Consider the following 26,782-nt stretch of genomic DNA (forward strand, 5'->3'; position numbering starts at 1 on the left):
ATTGTGCACCGACTTAACAAATGTTTATATAATGGGGATGATTATGTCGAAAAATAACAATTAATCCAGTTAATAAGATGTAACTGAAGTTTTCTAAATAAATGTTCTATTTAAGAACTGCGAGCCATTGTATCTTTACTTTTCGAAATGCCCTCATAGAACATCCGGAGAGGAGCGCACACTCGAGTTTTAACTAGACTTGACTGCATACTGCCCACAGTAAGACATTTGCATAGTAACATCTTTTTGTTTTGCTGGGTATGCATTTAAAAAGAAAATTGCGTTGTAGACGGGACATAGCGTGACAAAGACAGCCCAATTCCTTAACTTTTCTGGCGCTGAGGAAAACGCGACGTCTGAAGAATTCATTGACACCTTTAAACAATTACAATGATAGTTTTATAAATATGTTGAGGATACTGTCAACCTCGCATCTGCTCCTGAGCTTTTTTGGACACCTTTTGCCGTTGCAGTTGAAGTCGTTCCTGTGCATGTGCAGATGTAACTGACTGGTCTACAGGGTTATTCCAATTTTAATGACAAATCTTTTTACGTTAAAACTGACCAGGATGTCCACATTGCTTTACTGCAGGTAGAGTTTCCAAGTCACCGTAATGAGGTTGCAAAAGTGCAACAATATTTCGAACGACATATTTGTGTGAAAGACCTTTTCACGAATTAAATAAGTCACGATTAAGGACAACTCGAGTGCGAAACACTACGAAATGGTCTGAGTCTGTCCGTATGCCTGCAGTTTGCACCAAAGAAAAATTATATTATGTCTTCAGTGCGCCAAAACTAATTAATTAACACTGAAACTTTCTTTTGTTTGTTACCTATGTTGTTGATAAATGTTAAATATCGAAACAAGTAGTATACAGTGCCATTTAAATGCGATGCATTCGCAGTTTCTCCGTCTTCCTCCTCCTAGTGGTAAGGCGGCGTGGCGTGGTGGTGGAGGAGCGCTATGGCACTCGTTCCGCGTGCCGAAATCCTCCCGTCCGTTGTTTGGACTAATTCGAATAAAACATTCCTTACAATATGTGTCCAATTTCAATTGGTTACAGAGATACGGCAGTTAGAATGCAATTCTGCCAAATACTCAGAGGTGGCATTGAACTATGGCAAATAATTAAGTTCAATGTTGATTTTCATAAATTCCACTTCCGACTTCAGTTCACTGTCGAATTCCTTTGACATCACGTGTAGTTCTTCTGTGGCCAGGTTGGCGTTCTTTTATAAGAGCAGCACTATTCATGATCTGAATGATCGACTCGTCTCTTGTATTTAATTTTTCTTTGCAGAAATCGCCATTCAAACCTCGCCAGAGGCAAAAATCTGTAGAGGTAAGTTCCAGGAACCATGGTCGCCACGACACGTGACCACTTCTGCCGATCCATATTCCTTGGAATGTTAGGCTTAGATGATGTGTTACTTGACAATTAGAATGTGTGGGGGGGGGGCTCCATCGTGCTGGAAGAACATACCCCTGTGTGTAGCCGAAGGAAGCTCTTCCAGTAATGCTGGAAGGTCGCTTTCAAGAAATTATAGATAACGCCGTCCTGTAAGATGATGCGGTAAAATCAGGTCCAATTGACTGATTGTCCATCATAACACACCACACATACACTGATCAGCCAGATAAATCTGATCATCTATCAAATAGCCAGTATATCCGCCTTTGACACGGATAACATCTACATCTACATAGGTACTTTTATCCTGATCCACGTGACAACCTATTCAGTCCCCCTCTTTCCCGAACCTAATAAACCTGTCGCTGACGCCTCCTCCTACAGTCCCATCAGCCTTGTCTACTTGTTTAGCAAGGTTTTTGAGTCCAATCTAGCTCGCCGTATCCATAAACACTCACAATAACACCTAATCATTCCTGTCCCTCAAAGGGACTTCTGTCCCAATTTCTCGTACGATGACCCACTCATGTATCTTACTCGTCTCCTGCCTCCAAAAACAAAAGCCGCAAATTCGCCATTTTTTTCTCCCATGATCTCGAAAAAGCATGTGGCCATGTATGGCATTCCGACCTTTTTTTAAGCTCCAGACCTATGTACTTCCTATGTCCATCTTATCACATCCTTTTTATCTAACTGCCTGTCTTATGTCGCCATCACCAACTCGTATCTTCTGTTCCACTGCAGGTGTGCCCAAAAGTTATGTCTTCTCTCCTGTATGTCCTTTGCACAGCCAATATGCCAAAGCCATCTCTCCCTGTTCATCTCCTCCAGTATGTCAACGACAGCAGGTTCCTCACCCTCTACCCCACCCTTCAGAAATCCCAACAATCCATCCAACTTCATTTCAATCAGTTCACTTGCTGGTGCAACCAGTGGCTCCTCAAAATCAGTTCTATCAAAACTCATGCAACAATTATAGGCCGAAAGACCCACAGCTTCCGTCCCCACGACTTTTACCTTATCATTTACAACTGGCCTAGTCAGTTAACTAACATACTAAAATACTTCATACTAGCATTTGATCGCCAACTGACATGGAAGTCCTGTCTATTAACCGTGCTTAAAAAAGCCCACAATAGAGAAAAATTACTAAACCTGCTAACTGGTTGAACATGAGGGTTGCATATTTCCACAATCCTCCACATCTATAAATCCCTGATCTGTGCAAATGTGGCATGGATTCCCTCCTTTTATAATGCCCTACAGGTCCTTGAATGCCACGCACTCCACCTAGCCTTTCGAATCCGCTTACCCTCCTGCATCTGCATCCTCTTCCAACTTATAAAATTCCCCGCCCTTCTCTTCCATCTTGAACACCTCCGAATATCTTACATTACCTGTAATCTCGACACTACCCTCCCCCTAGTTTCCGCCCTGTTCACAGTTTCTAGCACTCCGCCGCATCTTCACAACCACATTCCTCCAACATAGACTTCCACATTCTCCACATCTTCCCCCAACCAAACTTTCATCACCTTTACTTCTCTGACCATGAAATTCGCTTTGATATATATCTATCCCAACATATCTAAATGGAACCTACTCCACCCTTTCCTCTCCACCCATATCCTAAGGCTTTCCCTGGGACAGCATCCCTCTTCACTCTCCTGCATCCCTCCTCCAAAGGCCCATCCACGTATATACCTTCTTACACATTACCCCAACTGCTACATTCCCCTTGATATCCCCTCCTTGTGGCAGTTTAGGCCCACCCATAACTTCACTCATCTATGTCTATCCTAGTAACTCAAAACACTGGCTTTGTGCTTTTTTATTTTATACAATTGTCCCTTTGTCTTTCATCTATTGTGAAACATTTATTTCCCATTTCATCTGTGTCAATCTTTTCATTAATCAATAAATCAGCCTTTTATATTTTAAATTATACAACTGAATATCAGTATTTTTATTATGTTAAAGGTTCATTTTGTCAACTGCCGAGTCCTGTTTCATAATATGTTTTCAATTCTCATATGGCTGAAGAGCGGTGACTTGTATCTGCTGACAGCCCACCCACCATCCAAATAGGGGGGGGAATGAAATGACGAAAAACAAAAAGGAATCTAACATTAATTTATGAGAAGTCGATGTGGGCTGTCTTACCAAAAAAGGAAATATACAAAAATTTGTAATGAACCAGCAGTGATGACTTGATTGACATATCTTTTTACAATCACAGCATTTATTTTTGTTAGCGGATTTTAGGAGTGCTTATAGAGCTATCACGTATATACAGTGCGTCTGGTGCGATTTTCCCGTGGTGCGGGCACGTTGGTATTTGACTGCAGAACGCCAGCGTGTACAAGCAAAGCCGTATCCAAAGCTGTCGATCCTCCACGAATGGACGTCAACGCCGTGTGACAACCGAGTCATAAAACGACCCCTAATCCCGAAAAAGGGCGCGGGGAGGGAAAACAAAATAGGGAAAATAAAAAGCTTGCGATCGGCTTTGTTCGTTACGTGAGGCAGAAAATTGGTCCCGACACACGGGGCGCGTGGGCGCAAACCATCTGCGAGTCACAGGGCACCTGCTTCGGCGAACGGTCGCCAGATGGCAGGAATGGCGTAGAAAACGCACGATGGCGTTACCCTTAGCGCACTGTGCAAAGTAGGGCCATCCGTTACAGTATTTCTCATTTATAGCTGAATCAAGAATTAATTTTAACAACTGAACGATTTTGTGCTTCAGTAGTACAGATGCGTATTTTTTCCCAAATTCTTAGCATTAACGCGATGGTTATCGTTTTCACATTTGCTCAGGTGAAACGATAACGAATACTATAAACAATGTATTGGCAAGTGTTTCTTATTATAAACGACAGAATTCTAGTTCTTCAGTGAATTCCTGTTATCACTGCAATGTGAGTCATTAAATATGATGCTTCTACCGGACTAGAAGACCAAATATCAGTTTGAGAGGAAGCATTAATGTCAGTTTACTGACGGTTCCCCAACAGGTGTGATATATTTGCTATGTTTTTATAAGAAATGACACTCATTTCTATCCGTAAATTCTGGTTTTTAACGAAATAAACATTAACCTTTATGCACGTTTATCTTTTTTATCCAGTACAGATACCGAAACAAAATCAGATAAGAAACATAATATACCGGGTGATCAAACTGAATAAATCACGGAATAATGTAGATAGAGAAGTACAAATTGGCACACATGCTTGGAATGACATGGGGTTTTATTAGAACCAAAAAAATAGAAACGTTCAAAAAATGTCCGACAGATGGCGCTTCATCTGATCAGAATAGCGATAATTAGCATAACAAAGTAAGACAAAGCAAAAATGATGTTCTTTACAGGAAATGCTCAATATGTCCACCATCATTCCTCAACAATAGCTGTAGTCGAGGAATAATGTTGTCAACAGCACTGTAAGGCATGTCCGGAGTTATGGTGAGGCATTGGCGTCGGATGTTGTCTTTCAGCATCCCTAGAGATGTCGGTCGATCACGATACACTTGCGAATTCAGGTAACCCCAAAGCCAATAATCGCACGGACAGAGGTCTGGGGACCTGGGAGGCCAAGCATGACGAAAGTGGCGGCTGAGCAAACGATCATCACAAAACGACGCGCGCAAGAGATCTTTCACGCGTCTAGCAATATGAGGTTTTTTTTGGTTCTAATAAAACCCCATGTCATTCCAAGCATGTGTGTCAATTTTTACCTCTCTATCTACATTATTCCGTGGTTTATTAAGTTTTCAAATTTATACTGACTTTTTGATCACCCGGTACACTGCCGGTAAAAAACAGTACACCGTTTTAGAGGTTTCCAATTCACTGCACAATGCATATGGAACATGGAATGGTTACACTTACAGATCAAGAGACCAAGAGGTTTTGTGGAAGCAAGTATCGACCCGTCAATACGTGGTCCAGGCTCCATGGGCGGCAATGTCAGCACTGACTCTGACATACAGTCGACCGTAGAGATGTCGAATATTGTCCTGGGATTCGTTATTCTACGCCTGCTCTACCTGTTCACGTACATCTCTAAGAGTTGTTGGTTAACGAATCGCACTAGTCACTTCTCGCACCATCAATCATATCCCACACACGCTCGATTGGAGACAAGTTCCGAGATCGATTGACCAGGGAAGTTGCTGCACGTCTTGCAGTGCATGTCGAGTTTCACGGGCGTTGTGTGGACCAACATTATTCTGTTGAAACAACACATCAAGTCGAATGCGGCTTTTCGCGGATGATGCTGTAGTATACAGAGAAGTTGCAGCATTAGAAAATTGCGGCGAAATGCAGGAAGATTTGCAGCGGATAGGCACTTGGTGCACGGAGTGGCAGCTGACCCTTAACATAGACAAATGTAATGTATTGCGAATCCATAGAAAGAAGGATCCTTTATTGTATGATTATATGATAGCGGAACAAACACTGGTAGTAGTTACTTCTGTAAAATATCTGGGAGTATGCGTGCAGAACGATTTGAAATGGAATGATCATATAAAATTAATTGTTGGTAAGGCGGGTGCCAGGTTGAGATTCATTGTGAGAGTCCTTAGAAAATGTAGTCCATCAACAAAGGAGGTGGCTTACAAAACACTCGTTCGACCTATACTTGAGTATTGGTCATCAGTGTGGGATCTGTACCAGGTCGGGTTGACAGAGGAGATAGAGAAGATCCAAAGAAGAGCAGCGCGTTTCGTCACATGTTTATTTGGTAAGCGTGATAGCGTTACGGAGATGTTTAGCAAACTCAAGTGGCAGACTCTGTGCAAGAGAGGCGCTCTGCATCGCGGTGTAGTTTGCTGTCCAGGTTTCGAGAGGGTGCGTTTCTGGATGAGGTGTCGAATATATTGCTTCCCCCTACTTATACCTCCCGAGGAGATCGCAAATGTAAAATTAGAGAGATTCGAGCGCGCATGAAGACTTTTCGGCAGCCGTTCTTCCCGCGAACAATACGCGACTGGAACAGGAATGGGAGGTAATGACAGTGGCACGTACAGTGCCCTCCGCCACACACCGTTGGGTCGCTTGCGGAGTATAAATGTAGATGTAGGTGTAGATCACCGCACTGTTGCAACAAGAGCAGACGAGCGTGTCTAACAACATTCTACACGTACCGAGCGCTGGTTTGCATCCCCCCTCCACCCAGAAACACCAAGGGTGAACGAGAGTGTTGTAGCTTATCGCACCCAAGACCATAAGGCCTGGGTGGGGCAAGTCTCTCTTGCATGAATGCACTGTACGAGACAGCGCTCACCATGTCTATGTCGTACCAGCAAACGAGCATTACTTGCGTGCAGATAGGGTTTGCTTTCATCGCTGAACACCGCGGCGCGCCATTCCATCTTCCAAGTGAGACTCTGACGGCACCAGTCGAGCCGTGCATGTCGATGCTGCGCTGTGAGTGAACGGCAGGCTAGAGGCGTGCGTGCCAGTAGTCCCACTGCTAATAACTGGTTCGCAACATTTCGTGTTGACATGTCAGGACTCACACGCCGTCTTATCTGTGCTGTGGTAGCTGTACGATCTGCCACTGCTGCCCTTACAACACGACAATCCTGTGGACGTCCAGAACCTCCTCTACAGCTGTGAGAATGTTCACATGACCACTGATACCAGCATCGCTGAAAAACGAGGTAGCATCCTCAGTTTGTGTGGCAGTTTTCCGAAAGGACTATCCCACTACTCAGAAGGCCACAATTGGAACCGTTTCGAACTTGCTCTGTTGGCGGTAGGAGGCACGAGTGCGTCTCCATGGCGTTTTTGCCTGCTTGCATCGCAAATTTGCACCATACTGAGCCGTCTGGCTATCAGCATTCCATATCAAAGGGTAGATGGATAGATGGATGGATGTGTGTGAAATCTTATGGGACTTAACTACTAAGGTCATCAGTTCCTAAGCTTACACTACTTAACCTAAACTATCCTAAGGACAAACCCACACACCCATGTCCGAGGGAGGACTCCAACCTCCGCCGGGACCAGCCTCAATGGGTAGACACAGATGGCACTCTGGTAGCTGTGCCACTTCGCTATCTGTTGGCGGACGACGTTGAAACCATTATAAATGCAACTACTATCCCCCAGGTGGCATCTGCACGTCATCGGATCCAAATCTACGTCGTCTTTCCAGGTGTACCAATTTTTTCCTGCAACGTGTTAGAAAAGGTTGGTTAAATTTGGAAATTTGTGGACCCGCCAGGTTAGCCGAGAGCGCTGCTTCCTGGACTCGGGTAGGCGCGTCCCGGATCGAATCCGCCTGGCGGCTTAACGACGGAGATCGGTGTGCCAGCCAGCCTGGATGTGGTTTTTAGGCGGTTTTCCACATCCCACTAGGTGAATATCGGGCTGGTCCCCGCGTTCTACCTCAGTTACACGGCTCGCAGTCATCTGAACATGTTCACACTATTCCGTGGATTACACTAGATGCAGACAGTTGGGTACACTAATTCTGTCCCGGGGGATATGGGTGGTGGCAGGAAGGGCATCCGGCCACCCCTTCAATTAACCTTGCCAATTCCGATTAAGCATGCAGACCCTGCATCATTGTGGGAAAAAGGCACAAGCACAAGAAAGAAATTTGGAAATTTGTGGTAAGATCTTATGGGACCAAACTGCTGAGGTCATCGGTTCCTAAGCTTAAACACTACTTAATCTAACTTAACCTAACTTACGCTAAGGACAACACACACACCCATGCGCGAGGGAGGACTCGAGCCTCTGATGGGGGTAGCCGCGCGGACCGTGCAGGACCCCTTAGACTGCGCGGCTAATCCGCACTGTTACAAAGGTTGGTTAAAGAGAGAACTCTTGGTAGCGTAGCAGATATTAACATTCTGCCATCAAAAAACTTGGACTTTCATCAAAATTTATAGAAGAGTACCATCAAAAAATTTAACTTTAAAACAACGTGTTTGCAACTTTTTTAAAATTATAACAATATGAGATTGTTGGTCCCCCTGATGTAAAATACTTTTGTTTTCATTTATTTTCTTTTCTTTCCTAAACTAGTTTCAGCGACAATATCGCCATCATCAGTGGGCTCCTCCTTTATCCTAAAACATGTAAAAATAGCATCCTTATAAAGATTGTGAAACATTATTACATGTGTACTGTTTGGTTCAAAATATTGTATTCTCTGAAGTTTCATAGTACCTTATTTACTTTGTCACAGCATGGGTTTTGCGTTTTTTTGCCGTTATTTTCGGCATATTTCCTGTGCTTTTGGTGCCGTTTCTTCAGCATACAGATGTCATCTGCAGCTGTATGAGTGGCTATTATTAACAAATATGAAAAAGAGAACTTACATACGTCAGCGTTACACTATTGGGAATTGTGGTAGTGTTGTGGATACAGGTTTTATGTGCGTTGCTATGTAATTTGTCATGTACTCACGTTCGTTAGTCGGCTTGCATTTGCTTTTAAACACAGAAAAACGTAACTTTTGCACTCTGGTAGTAATTCAGAACATTACGTCATCTTCCTGTTGGCGGTTGTCGTGAGAATTTATCGCATATTGCGAGGTTTAGAAAATTGTAGCGGGAGTTCTGGCTACTTTTGCTCCTTATTTATATGTCACTGTATGCGATGGGGGAGTGATTTTACGTACGTGTGTTTAGTAGTAGTAGTGGTGGTAGTAGTAGTTGTAGTTCTCCTGTTTCCTGTCTTGTGTTAGTTCTCTTACAGCTGTAAAGAGTGCGTTATTGCGAAGTGTTGTGTTTTCATTTATTACGTTTTCCCCTGCAACTATAATCTTTTGTATGTACTATTTTATTCTATTGTTAGTGTTTCAGGATGTGTAGATCACTTTAGATATTAGTGGGACTGTGATTTTTATTCATTAGGTGTTCTGCGAAAATGGAATCTATGCTGTCACTCTTCAGAGCTCTCATGTGCTCTGTGTACCATGTTTGTAAGTATCTGCTTGTTTATCGTATGCACTGGGCTTGACAAGAGTTACATGTAAGTTAGCATATTCCTGGTTTTTTTTGTCTGATCTTAGCCTTTGCTGAACTGTGTTGTTTGTTCTAAACTTTGTTGTTGGGGTCCTTTGATTGCTCAATATATTTCCAGGTGCTGATTTATTATTGCATGTCAGTGTGTGCCATCGGTTTCTTTCTCCCGATGCGGTGTGGTCTGCTGCCTTGTCTGTGTGTTCTGCCCATGTATTTAAAGACTCTTTGGTTGTGCCCTTGAATGGGTGACCACTATCATTATCTTTCATTTTTACCTTGTTGTTGAGCTTGTTTATGGTGACCGTTTTGTTTTCATTTTCAACAGCAATTTGTTTGATTATTTTTAGTTCCTGTGTGTAGTTCTCTGCTTTAAGAGGTGTCCTGTTTATCCTGCGCAGTACCTGTGTGAAGCTGGTATATTTAAGAGCTGTCGGTTGGCTGGATGAGCTATGGATAACAGTACTTGTGGATGTGGGTTTTCCGTAGATGGAAAATAGATGTTGATTGTTGTTCCTTATAATTGCAAGATACTGGGAATTTATTTTCTTTCTTTCTTAAATTTCCATTGTGAGGTGGATTTGTTTGTGTACTGTGTTGATGCTACTGTGTAGTGGGTTTCAAGGTAAAATGATTGTTTTTTTATGTTCCTGAAACAACTTCAACCGTTGAACGAAATATTACATGCTGTCACATATCTTTTGCTGCAACCTAACGATGCACAAGCCTTCAGCATAGTAATAAGGGAACCTTTACTGAAAATATTACAATTAAGATAAATATGAACTAAACAGTATTTCAGACTTAGTCTGGTTGCCACCACTAAACAACTGATACAGATGTTGGTTTCGTGCGCGGTCTGTATCATCTATCGTCTAATAGCTACGCGGAAGAAATAGGTTTTCGAAAAATGTGGGAACTTAACCAAGTTACATTAAATGTATTCGCAATTGCGAATAGGGACAACCATCCGCTGCAGAATGAAATGACGACAACGAAAATTTTTGCCGGACCGGGACTCGAACCCGGATTTCCCGCTTATTGCGAGTGGTGGCCTTACATTTTTTTTTCTGTTGACCTCATTTTGTCCGTAAATGATCGTTGTATCTGTTCGGGGCGGACGTCCTATGACAGTTGTTCAAGTTCATCGTTGATCTATTGACTCAGTTTTTTTCACTACAGAGGGGAGCTAACCCTCTGACCGAACACGCTGAGCTACCGTGCCGGCGACCATTTGGCTATCAGTGCAAGACTCACGGCCAGACTGAAACCTCCATGTGTCGTCAACCACGCGTCTACGACCTAGACTCATTCATCCATTACGTATATTCACGTACAGGTCAGACGTTGTACTTGAAAGAGGCTTACCCGTTTACGGGAGGGAAATACAATATTGCACTGCCTGTGTTATTCTGATGACGATGCAAAGTTCCTTTGACATGCATGCATTAATATGTGACATCAATATACAGTTAATGTTTTTTTTATTTTTCGTGAAATGTTAGCGTCCCATCCGTAAAGGGGTCATTGCAGCATCACACACGGTGTTGGCTTGTCAGTTTGATGAGGACAGTGGCGAAAAGCTGTTGAGTCCTTATTAATGACACCCTTATGGCATTTATCTGAAGTGATTTAGGAAGCCAAATGACAAACAGGAGTATCCAAGTAGGATTTGAAACTCTCCCCTAAGTCCTATTACTGTTTGCCCATAAATGTGTGGTAGTTTCACTCATTTCTTACTACCAGCTGTGGATTTAGGAAGGGGAAAGTTGGCTGAAGGTGTGAACTGAGACTTGTATTATGGAGGGCACTGGACTAGGGTAGACCATACAGGTGTGTGAACCACAACACCAGGATGGTGTAGTGGTTAGCATATCTGCCAAGTAAGCGGAGGACCTCGATTCAAGTCCAGGAGTTGCCACAAATTTTAACTCCTTACTTCAGCTTATATCCATATCGACAAATTACAGATAACTTCATGAATTCAAATGAGAATCCCTAGAGGGTAGACGACACACTTTTCAGGGAACGCTACTGAGAAAATTTAGAGAACCGGAATTTGAAGCTGAGTGCAGAACGATTCTTCCGCCGCCAACGAACATTTCGTAAAAAGACCACAAAGATAAGATAAGAGAAATGAAAACTCATTCGGAGGCATGTAGACAATCGATTTTGCCTCGCTCCATTTGCGAGTGAAACAGGACAGTAAAAGACTGGTAGTGGTGCAACGTGCTCTGCCGGACGTAGATGCAAGTGTGGATGTAGAAAACGATTAACAATGCTCTTTTTCTGCAAACACACACACACACACACACACACACACACACACACACACACACACACACACACACACAGAGAGAGAGAGAGAGAGAGAGAGAGAGAGAGAGATGCAAACCCACGCGCGTGAGAGTAATGACTCGACGGGCCCATCTCTTGGAGAAAGTGTTCACATGTAGACGTGGTTGCATCGAAGGAGGCAGACCGAGGACGATTACTTACAAATCTTTTAACGGCACGCTGACGGATCAATAGGTTCGCCTTTCATTAATTTCCGTTGAGCAGGTCTCCCACCACCTGACTCCAGATGCGAGGCCTAGTGGGGGAGACCTGACTAAACCACCTCTGACACTTAAGTAGCCCAGGACAACGGCAAGCACCCAACACAATTGGCAAGACATGAACACATAGCGCCAAGAGCAGGTGAAGTGCCTATGTGCTGTACCTTTGGCGCTGGAATGTCAGAAAACACAGTATCCCTACGCAAAACGACCGAAATGTGAGCCCTTTCACCACAACAGGACTTTTGAAGCACCTTTCTTGGCGTTGTTTGCTACGTTATTGTAAGTAAATATGTCATCGGTGTGGCACATAATGGGACGAAAGTAGAAGTGGGAGTAAGTTTACTGAGGTGACTAGCTGTTCCGGCAACTTATAGTTATTACGTTTAATTGGTCCATTAGGGAATGATACTTCAACGACAAGCCATTTTTAATTAATTACACTACTGGACATTAAAACTGTTACACCAAGAAGAAATGCAGATGATAAACCGATATTCATTGGACAAATATATTATACTAGAACTGACATGTGATTACATATTCATACCATTTGGCTGCATAGATCCTGAGAAATCAGTACCCAGAACAACCACCTCTGGCCGTAATAACGGCCTTGATACGCCTGGGTATTGAGTCAAACAGAGCTTGGATGGCGTGTACAGGTACAGCTGCCCATGTAGCTTCAATACGATACCACAGTTCATCAAGAGTAGTGACTGTCGTATTGTGACGAGCCAGTTACTCGTCCACCATTGACCAGATGTTTACAATTGGTGAGAGATTTGAAGAATGTGCTGGCCAGGGCAGCGGTCGAACATTTTCTGTATCCAGAAAGGCCCGTACAGGACCTGTAACATGCGGTCGTGCATTATCCTGCTGAAATGTAGCGTTTCGCAGGGATCGAATGAAGGGTAGAGCAACGGGTCGTAACACATCTGAAATGTAACGTCCATTTTTCTAAGTGCCGTCAATGCGAACAAGAGGTGACCGAGACGTGTAACCAATAGCACCCCATACCATCACGCCCGGTGATACGCCAGTATGGCGATGACGAATACACGCTTCCTATGTGCGTTCACCGCGATGTCGCCAAACACGGATGCGACCACCATAATGATGTAGACAGAACCTGGATTCATCCGAAAATGACGTTTTGCCATTCGTGCACCCAGGTTCGTCGTTGAGTACACCATCGCAGGGGCTCCTGTCGGTGATGCAACGTCAAGGGTAACCGCAGCCATGGTCTTCGAGCTGATAGTCCATGCTTTTGCAAACGTCGTCGAACTGTTGGTGCAGATGGTTGTTGTCTTGTAAACGTCCCCATCTGTTGACTCAGGGATCGGGACGTGGCTTCACGATTCTTTACAGCCATGCGGATAAGATCCCTGTTATCTCGACTGATAGTGATACGAGGCCGTTGGGATCCAGCACGGCGTTCCGTATTACTCTCCTGAACCAAACGCGAGCAGAAATGTCGCGAAACGATAAACCGCGATAGCGATAGGCTACAATCCGACCTTTATCAAAGTCGGAAACGTGATAGTACGCATTTGTTCTCCTTACACGAGGCATCACAACAACGTTTCACCAGGCAGCGCCGGTCAACTGCTGTTTGTGTATGTGAAATTGGTTGGAAACTTTCCTCATGTTAGCACGTTGTATGTGTCACCACCTTGTGTGAATGCTCTGAAAAGCTAATCATTTGCATATCACACTATCTTCTTCCTGTCGGTTAAATTTCGCGTCTGCAGCACGTCATCTTCGTGGTGTAGCAATTTTAATGGGCAGTAGTGTATTTTTGTGAACCATGTCTAGTTCTGCCAGCAGTTACTTTTTCCTTGGCATAATGACATCTACCAGCAGGACAATGCAACCGTCACACAGCTCAAAGTGTAAGTAAGTGATTCTAAGTGCATCAGGATGAGTTTACGTACTCACCATTCTTTTCCCGCCATGGATCGTCAGCAGTTGGCAACGGCACTGGAGTCGACATGGCTCCGCGTCCCTGTAGGAACCTTGCAGAACCTCACTGACCCTGTTGCTGGACGTCTCGCAGCGATCCGCGTTGCAAAAGGTGGTTATTCAGGCTTCTGACAGGTGGTCACATTAATGTGACAGGACAGCGTAGTTTGTGTGTTTCGCTATGTCTTTGTAAAGAGAGGACGGCAGCTGCAGTTTCGTGCACACGGTTTGGAAACGAAGTGCTACGAGATCTCGAATTAAATAGGTACAAAACTTTTACACGTGAAATGTAAGTTCTGAGCGGTGCGCGGCTCGTGTACACTTTGTTTTTTGTTTGTCATCCTCTGTTACGGTACTGCCGCCTCGTGTTGTTATTCCATTTACTGGCGTCACTAACTTCCTGCTTTACCTGCCCGTGAGTAGCAGCAGCAGCGCTTATCAATAAGTGCTATGTCGTACCATCTCTGGAGCGACCGATAGTATTTGCGGGTCGTCGTGTGTTGGGAGCTGAGGCTGGCCGTTGTGGCCGAGCGGTTCTAGGCGCTACAGTCTGGAACCGCGCGACTGCTACGGTTGCAGGTGCGAATCCTGCCTCGGGCATGGATGTGTGTAATGTCCTTAGGTTAGTTAGGTTTAAGTAGTTCTAAGTTCTAGGGGACTGATGACCTCAGATGTTAAGCCCCTTAGTGCTCATGGCCATTTGAACCTTTTGGGAGCTCAGTCCGGACGCAGCAGCAGTGAAGTCGGGGACGGAGCGCCAGTGAGGTGCTTACAGCTAGTGTTCGCAGGCGACACACATGGACTGTCCGGCGGAAGGAGATTGGAGCAGGACGACCGATGGTCGGTCGGTCGTCTCATTGGGCCACATGTATTTGGTCTTTGGACCGTTTCTGCGCCTCGTCAGTTCGTTATCTTGCCGGACGTGGGTCGGTTCCTTCCTTGTGCAGAGATGTCGTAGCCAATGGGCAAGAGTTACCTCTGCGTGCTTGGGTCCGAGCCAGTGTGCCCGCGTCGCCGTGTCTCCGAATTCCGAACGGACATCGAGTTGAGTCGGGTTGGAGCTGCAGTCAGTTTCGGATAGCCAAGACCCGCCCGACCGTTGCCGACACACGTAACTTCAGTGGGAACGACCTGGGTTGGTCGTTCGGTCGGTCGTCTCATCGGACGACGTGTATTTGGTCGCCGACCGCTTGTGGAAACTCTCTGTGTGTCGAATTCATTCGTTCTTGTTGTCCCACAGTGACTGCTTTTACGATTGTTCGAGTTCTTGTACAAGTGTGTGTTTACGTGGAACTGTGTGTAGCTTCTCTGATTTCCAATGAGCAGATGAATGCTGTCTGCGTACTGGAGTAGTCAGTGGGTCGGTTGAAATAGAGCAGCAAGTGTGTCGGGTGGAGGGGAATTGATTAGGCTGTTGGTTGGTTCTTCAATCGTCCCTAGATCGTGTTGCCACCCGATTATTTAGTGTTACGGTTGGCTGCTTGCCTCACCTTGTTAGAGTTTCCTTCCCAGGCCGACCCATGGAACACTTCTGAGCACCACTGTTGTTGTTTGTGATTGTCATTTTATTTGGTCGCAGGTACTGTGCCAGGCCTTTAGCCGTGTATTAATATTGTCTGTTTTATGTTTAGTATATGGCCTTCAGCCGACTTCATGACTACTATTTTAAGATTAGGCCTTCAGACGTGTTTGTTTCAGAATCTATGGCTTAAAGCCGGCCGAAGTGGCCGAGCAGTTCTAGGCGCTTCAGTATGGAACCGCGCGACCGCTACGGTCGCAGGTTTGAATCCTGCCTCGGGCATGGATGTGTGTGATGTCCTTAGGTTAGTTAGGTTTAAGTAGTTCTAAGTTCTAGGGGACTGATGACCTCAGATTTTAAGTCCCATAGTGCTCAGAGCCATTTGAACCATTTATGGCTTTAATATGTAGATCCTTGTCTGTAAGGTTTCACTTTAATTATCTTGAATTTTTGAAACGACCTTCAGCTGTGTTCTGTACATGTTTATCTTAAGGTGATCTTTAATTATTCTTGAGTAATTGTTTGGCCCTTCAGCCGACAAGATACTTCAAGTTTTCTTAAGATGTTTTTGTTGTACTGAGTAAAAGCTTATCTTTAAAGACTCTCTTTTACTATGTAAAGAAAATTTTTTTTACTGGGCCCTCAGCCGTGAATTGATCTTTGTTGTTTTAAAGAGAAAACTGTGCATTGGTTTGAGCAATAAAGTTGTATGTGTTCTTCTATAACTGACAATAATTGACTTTGGCCCCTTTCCACAACCTGATCCGCTCTGTCTTGCGAAACCAGATTTCAAGTTCCTGCGACCAGATGAGAGGAAACGCAGATTTTTGGTAAGATAGAAAATAACTATTAAATCCACCGGAGATGACTTAAATATAAAAGGCGAAAGTCTCTGGAACAAAATTATTAGACTTAAGGGAGAAAAACGCGTCCGAATTTATAAAAAGAGTGTTTGTTTAATTGCTGCGGAAAATCGGCACACCAAAAAACTTGTTACACTTGTAGGGTCTACTCAGTCGAATAAACTGCCTATTCCCCGATGAGAAGTGAGCAGTTATTCAAAAGTTACTTCACTAATGACGTAACAAATAGCGCTTGTAGCTGTTCTCGCCTAATGGCGGCCGAAAGCACTTGATCACGTGCCGTAGCAACAACTGCAGCTAGCATCGTGACATTAGACTCTCTGGATCCGCAAACTCAAACAAAACTGACACTGAACCTAAGTCAGGTCTCGTGCTACAATACACATCAGTCTGCCTGTATTAACAAAGGCTGAGTTGCACTTTGATGAAAATTCTCGGACGTGTTCAAGTGCACGTGAGCAATTTGAGTCAGCGAGAACAACCAGTGTCCAGTCGCAAATGGTTTGGGACTTGTCAGATCACAGTTCGAACGACTCTTTGGCTCTGTGAATGTGTGTAGCGGTTGCATACGGTTGCTCGGATGAAGTCCAACTCCGTGCACTGGCCATAGGGTAGGCGATGCCATGCCACATCGCTGTGACTATGCTGAGCGGTGGTGGCATCATTACAACGAAAATATTCAACCTGCCGACATCGCTTTAGTGTATATACACTCCTGGAAATTGAAATAAGAACACCGTGAATTCATTGTCCCAGGAAGGGGAAACTTTATTGACACATTCCTGGGGTCAGATACATCACATGATCACACTGACAGAACCACAGGCACATAGACACAGGCAACAGAGCATGCACAATGTCGGCACTAGTACAGTGTATATCCACCTTTCGCAGCAATGCAGGCTGCTATTCTCCCATGGAGACGATCGTAGAGATGCTGGATGTAGTCCTGTGGAACGGCTTGCCATGCCATTTCCACCTGGCGCCTCAGTTGGACCAGCGTTCGTGCTGGACGTGCAGACCGCGTGAGACGACGCTTCATCCAGTCCCAAACATGCTCAATGGGGGACAGATCCGGAGATCTAGCTGGCCAGGGTAGTTGACGTACACCTTCTAGAGCACGTTGGGTGGCACGGGATACATGCGGACGTGCATTGTCCTGTTGGAACAGCAAGTTCCCTTGCCGGTCTAGGAATGGTAGAACGATGGGTTCGATGACGGTTTGGATGTACCGTGCACTATTCAGTGTCCCCTCGACGATCACCAGTGGTGTACGGCCAGTGTAGGACATCGCTCCCCACACCATGATGCCGGGTGTTGGCCCTGTGTGCTTCGGTCGTATGCAGTCCTGATTGTGGCGCTCACCTGCACGGCGCCAAACACGCATACGACCATCATTGGCACCAAGGCAGAAGCGACTCTCATCGCTGAAGACGACACGTCTCCATTCGTCCCTCCATTCACGCCTGTCGCGACACCACTGGAGGCGGGCTGCACGATGTTGAGGCGTGAGCGGAAGACGGCCTAACGGTGTGCGGGACCGTAGCCCAGCTTCATGGAGACGGTTGCGAATGGTCCTCGCCGATACCCCAGGAGCAACAGTGTCCCTAATTTGCTGGGAAGTGGCGGTGCGGTCCCCTACGGCACTGCGTAGGATCCTACGGTCTTGGCGTGCATCCGTGCGTCGCTGCGGTCCGGTCCCAGGTCGACGGGCACGTGCACCTTCCGCCGACCACTGGCGACAACATCGATGTACTGTGGAGACCTCACGCCCCACGTGTTGAGCAATTCGGCGGTACGTCCACCCGGCCTCCCGCATGCTCACTATACGCCCTCGCTCAAAGTCCGTCAACTGCACATACGGTTCACGTCCACGCTGTCGCGGCATGCTACCAGTGTTAAAGACTGCGATGGAGCTCCGTATGCCACGGCAAACTGGCTGACACTGACGGCGGCGGTGCACAAATGCTGCGCAGCTAGCGCCATTCGACGGCCAACACCGCGGTTCCTGGTGTGTCCGCTGTGCCGTGCGTGTGATCATTGCTTGTACAGCCCTCTCGCAGTGTCCGGAGCAAGTATGGTGGGTCTGACACACCGGTGTCAATGTGTTCTTTTTTCCATTTCCAGGAGTGTATATACTGAAGAGCCAAAGATATATATATATATATACTGAAGCGCCAAGAAACTGGTTTAGGCATGAGTATTCAAGTATTCAAATACACACGTATGTAATCAGCAAAATACGGTGCTGTGGTCGGTAACGCCTATGTAAGACAAGTGTCTGGCGCAGTTGTTAGATCGGTTACTGCTGCTGCAATGGCAGGTTATAAAGTGAGTTTGAATGCGGTGTTACAGTCGGCGGACGAGCTATGGGACACAGAATCTCCGAGGTAGCGATGAAGTGAGGGTTTTCCCGTACGACCATTTCAGGAGTGTGAATATCAGGAATCCGGTAAAACGTTGAATGTCCGCCTGGAGAGAGATACTGCAAGAAGAAGACCAAGGACGACTGTAGAGAATCGTTCATCATGGCAGAAGTGCAACCCTTCTGCCAATTGCTGCAAATTTCAAGTGTCACCGTGCGAACTATTCAACGAAACATCATCGATATGGGCTTTCGGTACCGAAGGTCCACACGTGTATCGTTGCTGACAGCACGATACAAAGCTTTACGCCTCGCCTGGGCCCGTCAACACCGACATTGGACTGTTGATTGGAAACATGTTGCCTGGTCGGACGAGTATCGAGCGGATGGACGTGTACGGGTATGGAGACAACCTCATGAATCTATGGACCCTCTTCATCATCAGGTGACTGTTGAAGCTGGTAGAAGCTCTGCAATGGTGTGGGACGTGTGCAGTGGGAGTGATATGGGGCCCCTGATACGTCAAGATACGACTATAACAGATGACACGTACGTAAGCAACCTGTCTGATAACCTGCAACCATTCATGTCCATTGTGCATATCGACGAACTTGGACAATTCCAGCAGGACAATGCGACATCCCACACGTCCAGAATTGCTACACAGTGACTGCAGGAACACTTTTCTCAGTTTAAACACTTCCACTGGCCACCAAATTGCCGAGACAAAACATTATTGGGCATATCTGGCATGCCTTGCAAAGTGCTGTTCAGAAGAGATCTCCACCCCCTCGCACTATTACGGAATTATGGACAACCCTGCAGGATTCATGGTATCAGTTCCCTCCAGCACTATTTCAGACATTAGTTGAGTCCATGCCACGTCGTGTATTTTTTCATTTGTCCATTTATACCTCTACCTTTAGCAAATACTTAATTGAGAATAAACATATGGTCAACAACATAGATTCATCCCTTAAAATACTGCATACTGTGCCTAAAAGTAGAATTATGAATATTCTAGAAGAAACAGAGATTTACAACTGTATAAAAAATTGTCCCAGTGATCTACTCAATGATCAGATTGATTTAAAAAATAAAAGATTTTTAGATAATTTCCAGTCCGTTTTATGTACACATGATAGATTGTAAAATGGCGTACAGGCGCAATACCTTGACATCTGATGGGAGTTTACCACCCTGACATTTTGTATAGACAAGCGTGTAAACGAGGTTTTTTTTTTTTTTTTTTAAAAAATACGTAGATGCTTCAAAATTATATTAGTAACTGTGCAATGTCATATCCGCTACCACTTGCAATGTATCCACGTATTTTATGTATTTTAAGATCAATTTTTATGCGTCTTGTCTTAAATCATAAGTAACAAATTTTAGCAGTAATCTGGTGTATTTCACTGTAAAGAAAAGTTTATGGGCTATAACGAGGGAAGAAAAGCATACTCCAATGTATTTTATTTTTGTATGTTTTATAAATGAAATGTAGCCCCGACATTTCATTATATCTGAACCTGTGGTTTATTGTATCAGTCTACTTCAAAAATAATTCATAGAACTGTACAGTTAGCCGGCCAGTGTGGCCGTGCGGTTAAAGGCGCTTCAGTCTGGAACCGCGTGACCGCTACGGTCGCAGGTTCGAATCCTGCCTCGGGCATGGATGTGTGTGATGCCCTTAGGTTAGTTAGGTTTAATTAGTTCTAAGTTCTAGGCGACTGATGACCTCAGAAGTTAAGTCGCATAGTGCTCAGAGCCATTTTTTTGAATTGTACAGTTATTTTAGACACTTACCGAAAACATTTTAAACAATTTCGATGGAATAGTATACATATTTACTTAGTCCTGTTTGCTATAATAGAGCAATGTGCAGAGACATTGTGATGTTTCGTCAGAATTTGTGGTGCTGTACAGTGAATTGGATTGCTGGCGAGCGTTTTACGCCATTTATATTCGTAAAATTTATACGCATACAAAGTATTATGTATCAGAGCTCTGTCTTCATCTCATTTACGAGCACTTAAGTCAATGTGAGAGCTTATTAACAGATAACACATGTATTATCCTCTATTATATTATAAATAAATATCCCCATCCTATCCTACTGCCCATTACAATCATAGCACTATTTAGTAAGCTGTATGATGTCGACAGATTAAAAGACTTTACGATATAAAGGTTATAAGTTGTATCCTTGGTGTGCACTATCATTGCTATCTGCACAGGCAGTATCTTTAGTAAATGTATGTTCGCGCCAACTGATTTAGCTTCACATGTTGTCAGTGTACCTGAACTTGTATGTGTGATAGATTATTAGAACGATGGTAACATCGACAGTTCAGTATATATTTGACAACATATTACGATGTAATAAGTGTCGTACTCAGCGGATCTTGTGGGACTCTCACAGTCAAAAGGCTGCATTTTGACGACGACAAGTACTCATGTCAAATAGTTTTATATTCTGACAGATTGTAAGTAATGTAGATTTATCTCCAATTTTTATAATTGAGCTACTTTCTTAATGAAATGTTTGCTTAGTTATGTATATACACCCTGTGCTTCACTTTTGTGTTTTTGTGTTTAGATGACTTTGAAGTGTTACTTGAAAATGGCCATAAGGTCGAAATTGCAATAATAACAATAAATATTTTATACAGTCAACGGCGACTATGATGTCTTTTAAGAAATTTATGACAGTTGCAGTGGGCTGGGTGAATCAGCTTCGCGGGCCTACCGGAACTGACATCGTAACACGAATTTCTAAATGTTTCTGTGGCACGCCAGAAAGTTGTCACACCTCTGTAGACGGCTATTGTTTTTGCCTGCAGCCGTTAGCACCTCGCAGCTGAAATCTGGCAGTAGCGCGACGAGCTATTAGGGATCTTTCACGAGATCTGATGTACAGTGCTGGGTCGGAGGGCTTACCTTGGGGTACCGCAGAGTGCGCAGCTGTGGGTACTGGGGTCGGTCCTTCTGGGCGGTACCGTACCAGGGGTAGCGCAGCTCTCCAACTCGCGTGTCGTTGAACGTGGCGTACAGCAGGTAGCGGCCATCCGGGCTGAACCACATCGCGCCGCTGCTCTTCAGGATCTCCTCTGCAACAAGCACGGCCACAGCCGCAACTCCTTCAGTGATCCAACGTACTCGTTTCCAGACATCTACATCTATGCAAAACTTAAGGACGCAAGCAACTTCCGCATCATGTGTCATTTCCGAGTACCACTGCTCGATGCAACTTGGACCAAACATTCAAAGAACTGCTACAGTACACACTGATCAGCCAAACCATTATGAACACTGTGGATATAAACTCGTCCAGGCGATAGAAGTGTCACCTGGCGAGGAATGACTGCTAGTCGGACACACGCATAGTGTACGTAATATCAATGAGCATGTTGTTCGTGTGTAAATGGGAAGCCGGCCTCAGTGGCCTAGCGGTTCTAGGCGCTTCAGTCTGGAACCACGCTGTTGCTACGGTCGCAGGTTCGAATCCTGCCTCGGGCATGGATGTGTGTGATGTCCTTAGGTTAGTTACGTTTAAGTATCCAGAATGAGATTTTCACCCTGCAGCGGAGTGTGCCCCGTCCTCACTAATTTACTTCTGCCAGTATCTCGTCTCCTACCTTCCAAACTTTACAGAAGCGTGAGTCGTGCTTGGGTAGCTCAGTTGATAGAGCACTTGCCCGCGAAAGGCAAATGTCCCGAGTTCGAGTCTCGGTTCGGCACACAGTTTTGATCTGCCAGAAAGTTTCATATCAGCGCACACTCCACTGCAGAGTGAAAATCTCATTCTGGAAACATCCCCCAGGCTGTGGCTAAGCCATGTCTCCGCAATATCCTTTCTTCCAGAAGTCCTAGTTCTGCAAGGTTCGCAGGAGAGCTTCTGTAGAGTTTGGAAGGTAGGAGACGAGGTACTGGCAGAAGTAAAGCTGTGAGGACGGGGCGTGAGTCGTGCTTGGGTAGCTCAGTCGGTAGAGCACTTGCCCGCGAAAGGCAAAGGTCCCGAGTTCGAGTCTCGGTCCGGTACACAGTTTTAATCTGTCAGAAACTTTCAGGTTTAAGTAGTTCTGTCTAGGGGACTGATAACCTCAGATGTTAAGTCCCATGGCCGCCGCGGTGGCCGAGCGGTTCTGGGCGCTTCAGTCTGGAACCGCGCGACTACTACGGTCGCAGGTTCGAATCCTGCCTCGGGCATGGATGTGTGTGATGTCCTTAGGTTAGTTGGGTTGTAAGGAGTATGCTTCGCCGGCGATGGGCGAAGCATGACAGAATCTCTGACCAGAGAGTAGTTTATTGTTAGTTGTTGCTTGTCGCGAGTCTGCGCTAGTCTGCGCGAGTCTACAGTAGTCGGTCGGCTGTAGTAGCGAGTGGACGGTTGTAGTCTGCGGGAGTCGGCATGCATCGGCTGTGTGCTCTGCTCGCGACTCTGGTCAGGATTCTGGAGGATGAGTATTGTTGTAGAAGGTAAAGAAGCAGCCTTGCGCATAATTAATAATGTATGTTAATTGTAATTTAATTTGTTCAGAAAAAATGCCCCAATAATAATTTTATAATATAAAGTAACTCTTTTAAAGAAAAGCATTCATTTCAATCTCCAATGCATTATCATTACTTCCAAGAATCAAAATATATATATACGCCAGCATTGCACGAAGCTGTGTCGAAGAATGTATAATTAAGAGCAGATATAGATGCAGTTTTTATTGAGGTAAGAATTTTTGTTTTTTTATTCAGAATACAGGGCCGAAGGTCAGCGCTGCTGCCCTTATAAAATTTACCAGATATTATTATTTCTGTTGAGAGGTTACATTTGGTTCATGGTTCATTATTTAATCAATATTATTGTGAGGTTTATGGTCAATTATCATTTTTTAATTTTTGTGGGGAGGTTACGCTTGGCTCCATTTTTCATTATTATTTAACATTTTTTGTGTGAAGAGGTTACACTTGGCTCCATTTCCATTTATCAATTTCTGCTGGGAGGTTACGGGGTTCTAATTTCAAGGGGTCTGATGACCTCCGATATTAAGTCCCATGTGCTCAGAGCCATTTTTTTGTTAATTCCCATGGTGCTTAGAGCCATTTGAACCATTTTTTTTTCTGTAAATGGGAAGGGCGCTTGATCTGTCTGAGTTCGATCGAGAGCAGTGTGTGATGTCTCAGAGACTCAGCATGAACATTTCGGAAACTGCACGACTTGTTAGGAGGAGTGCTGTAGTGAGTGTCTTCAACAAGTGGCGAAACGGCGGTGGAACCGCATCGAGACGTGGTGGGGTTGAGTGCCCCCCCCCCCCCCCCCTCTCATTACATATAGTGTACGTCGTCGGCTGGGCACACTGGTAAAACAGAACAGGCGGCGAACTGTGGCGTAACTATCATCAGAGTTTAAGGCTGGGCAAAGTACAAGTGTGCCTGAACACACAGTGCACCGAACATTGTGCCTCCGCAGCCGACGACCCATGCATGTATCAATGTTAACACCACGACATCGGTAACTACGACTGAAATGGGCACGTGACTATCGGCCCTGGACGTTGACACAGTAGCACAGCGTTGCACGGTCTGACGAATCCCGATGCCTTCTTCATTATGTCGATGGGAGGGCGCGAATCCGTCGTCCTCCAGGGGAACAGTTCCTTGACAGTTGTACTGCGGGACAGAGACAAGCTCACGGCGGCTCCATTATTCTCTAGGGAACATTCACGTGGCCATCCATGGGTCAAGTTGAGTTAGTACAAGGCACCATGATGGCCAAGGAGTATCGTACACTGGTTGCAGACCACGTACACTCCTTCATGGGGATCATGTTTCCCTATGGCAGTGGCATTTTTCAAGGTAATGCGCTATGTCACAGGGACACTGTTTTAAGAGACAGTCTGCACTCCTTCCGATCTGATCATGAAAGCGTAGAAAGTTGTGGAATGACTTCAAAGAGATAGAATCGACAGCAATAGAGAGATATAAACCACATAAATTAATAGTTGATGGTACTAATCCCCCATGGTACACAAAACGGGTCAGATCGCTGTTGCAGAAGCAGAGAAAAACCATGCCAAATTTAAAAGAACGCAAAATTCCCAAGACTGGCAAAGTTTTACAGAAGATAGAAATATAGCGCGTACTTCAATGCGAGATGCTTTCAATAATTTCCACAACGAAACTCTGTCTAGAAATCAGGCACAAAAGGCCAAAGAGATTCTGGCCATACATAAAGCACATCAGTGGCAAGACACAATCAATAACCTCACTGCGCGATAACAACGCTCAAGTCACTGATGACAGTGCCACTAAAGCAGAGTTATTAAACAAGATTTGCCGAAACTCCTTCATCAAACAAAACGAAGTAAATATTACTGAATTCCAATCAAGAACAACTGCCAGGATGATAAAGATAGAAATAGATATCCTCGGTGTCGTAAAGTAGCTTAAATCACTTAATAAAAGCAAGGCTCCAGATTGTATACCAGTCAGGTTCCTTTCAGAGTATGCTGATAAAATAGCTCCATATTTAGCAATTATATATAACCGCTCGCTCACAGAAAGATCCATACCTAAAGACTGGTAAATTGCTTAAGTCAGACCAATACCCAAAAAGGGAAGTTGGAATAATCCGTTGAATTACAGGCCCATATCACTAACGTCGATTTGCAGTAGGGTTTTGGAACATATACTGTATTCGAACGTTATGAAGTACCTCGAAGAAAACGATTTATTGACGCATAGTCAGCACGGATTCAGAAAATATAGTTGTTACGAAACACAACTAGCTCTTTATACTCATGAAGTAATAAGTGCTATCGACAGGGGATGTCAAATTGATTCCATATTTTTAGATTTCCAGAAGGCTTTCGACACAGTTCTTCACAAGCGTCTTCTAATCAAAATGCGTGCCTATGGAATATCGCCTCAGTTGTGCGACTGGATTCGTGATTTCCTGTCAGAAAGGCCACAGTTCGTAGCAGTAGACGGAAAGTTATCGAGTAAAACAGAAATATTATCCGGCGTTCCCCAGGGAAGTGTTATAGGCCCTCTATTGTCCCTGATCTATATTAACGAAATAGGAGACAATCTCAGTAGCCGTCTTAGATTGTTTGCAAATGAAGGTGTCATTTACCATCCTGTAAGGTCATCAGATGACCAAAACGAATTGCAAGCTTATTTAGATAAGATACCTGTCAAATGGTTCAAATGGCTCTGAGCACTATGCGACTTAACTTCTGAGGTCATCAGTCCCCTAGAACTTAGAACTACTTAAACCTAATTAACCTAAGGACATCACACACATCCATGCCCGAGGCAGGATTCAAACCTGCGACCGTAGCGGTCGCGCGGTTCCAAACTGTAGCGCCTAGAACCGCTCGCCCACCGCGGCCGGCTAAGATATCTGTATGGTGCGAAAAGTGGCAATTGACTCTGAATAAAGAAATGTGTGAAGTTATTCAGATGAGTACTAAAAGAAATTCGCTAAATTTCGATTACGCGATAAGTCACACAAATCTGAGGGCTGTAAATTCAACTAAATACTTATGGATTACAATTAAAAAAATCCTAAATTGGAACGATAAGATAGATAATGTTGTGCGTAGAGCCAACAAAAGACTGCGATCCATTGGCAGAACACTTAGAAGGTGCAACAGGTCTACTAACACTGCTTACACCATACTTGTCCGCCCTGTTCTGGAATATTGTTATGCGGTGTGGGATCCGCGTCAGGTGGGACTGACTGATGACAGCGAAAAGTACAAAGAAGGGCAGCTCGTTTTGTATTATCGTGAAGTAGGGGAGATATTGCCGCAGGCATGATACGTGAATTGGAGTGGCAATCATTAAAACTAAGGCGTTTTTCGTTGCGACGGGATCTTCTCATGAAATTTCAATCACCAGTTTTCTCCTCCGATTGCGAAAACTTTCTGTTGGAACCCATCTACATAGGGAGAAATGATCATCACGATAAAATAAGAGAAATCATTGCTCGCACAGAAAAAATTTAAGTGCTCGTTTTTCCCGCGTGCCGTTCGAGAGTGGAACGGTAGAGAGACAGCTTGAAGGGGTTTCATTGAACCCTCTGCCAGGTACTGTATTGTGAACAGCAG

General features: G+C 44.7%; 1 protein-coding gene across 1 annotated transcript in view; it reads right to left on the reverse strand.

Moving 5' to 3' along the window:
- Positions 1-26,782, reverse strand: part of LOC124802913 (prolyl endopeptidase FAP-like) — a 760,857-nt gene that overhangs the window by 143,585 nt on the left and 590,490 nt on the right. Inside the window, exon 6 of the mRNA XM_047263983.1 lies at positions 21,615-21,784. Within this exon, the coding sequence (XP_047119939.1) occupies positions 21,615-21,784 (170 nt within the window). The remainder of the gene's footprint in view (positions 1-21,614; positions 21,785-26,782) is intronic.

This window comes from Schistocerca piceifrons, chromosome 6 (assembly GCF_021461385.2).
Source record: "Schistocerca piceifrons isolate TAMUIC-IGC-003096 chromosome 6, iqSchPice1.1, whole genome shotgun sequence".
Classification (NCBI taxonomy): Eukaryota; Metazoa; Arthropoda; class Insecta; order Orthoptera; family Acrididae; genus Schistocerca; species Schistocerca piceifrons.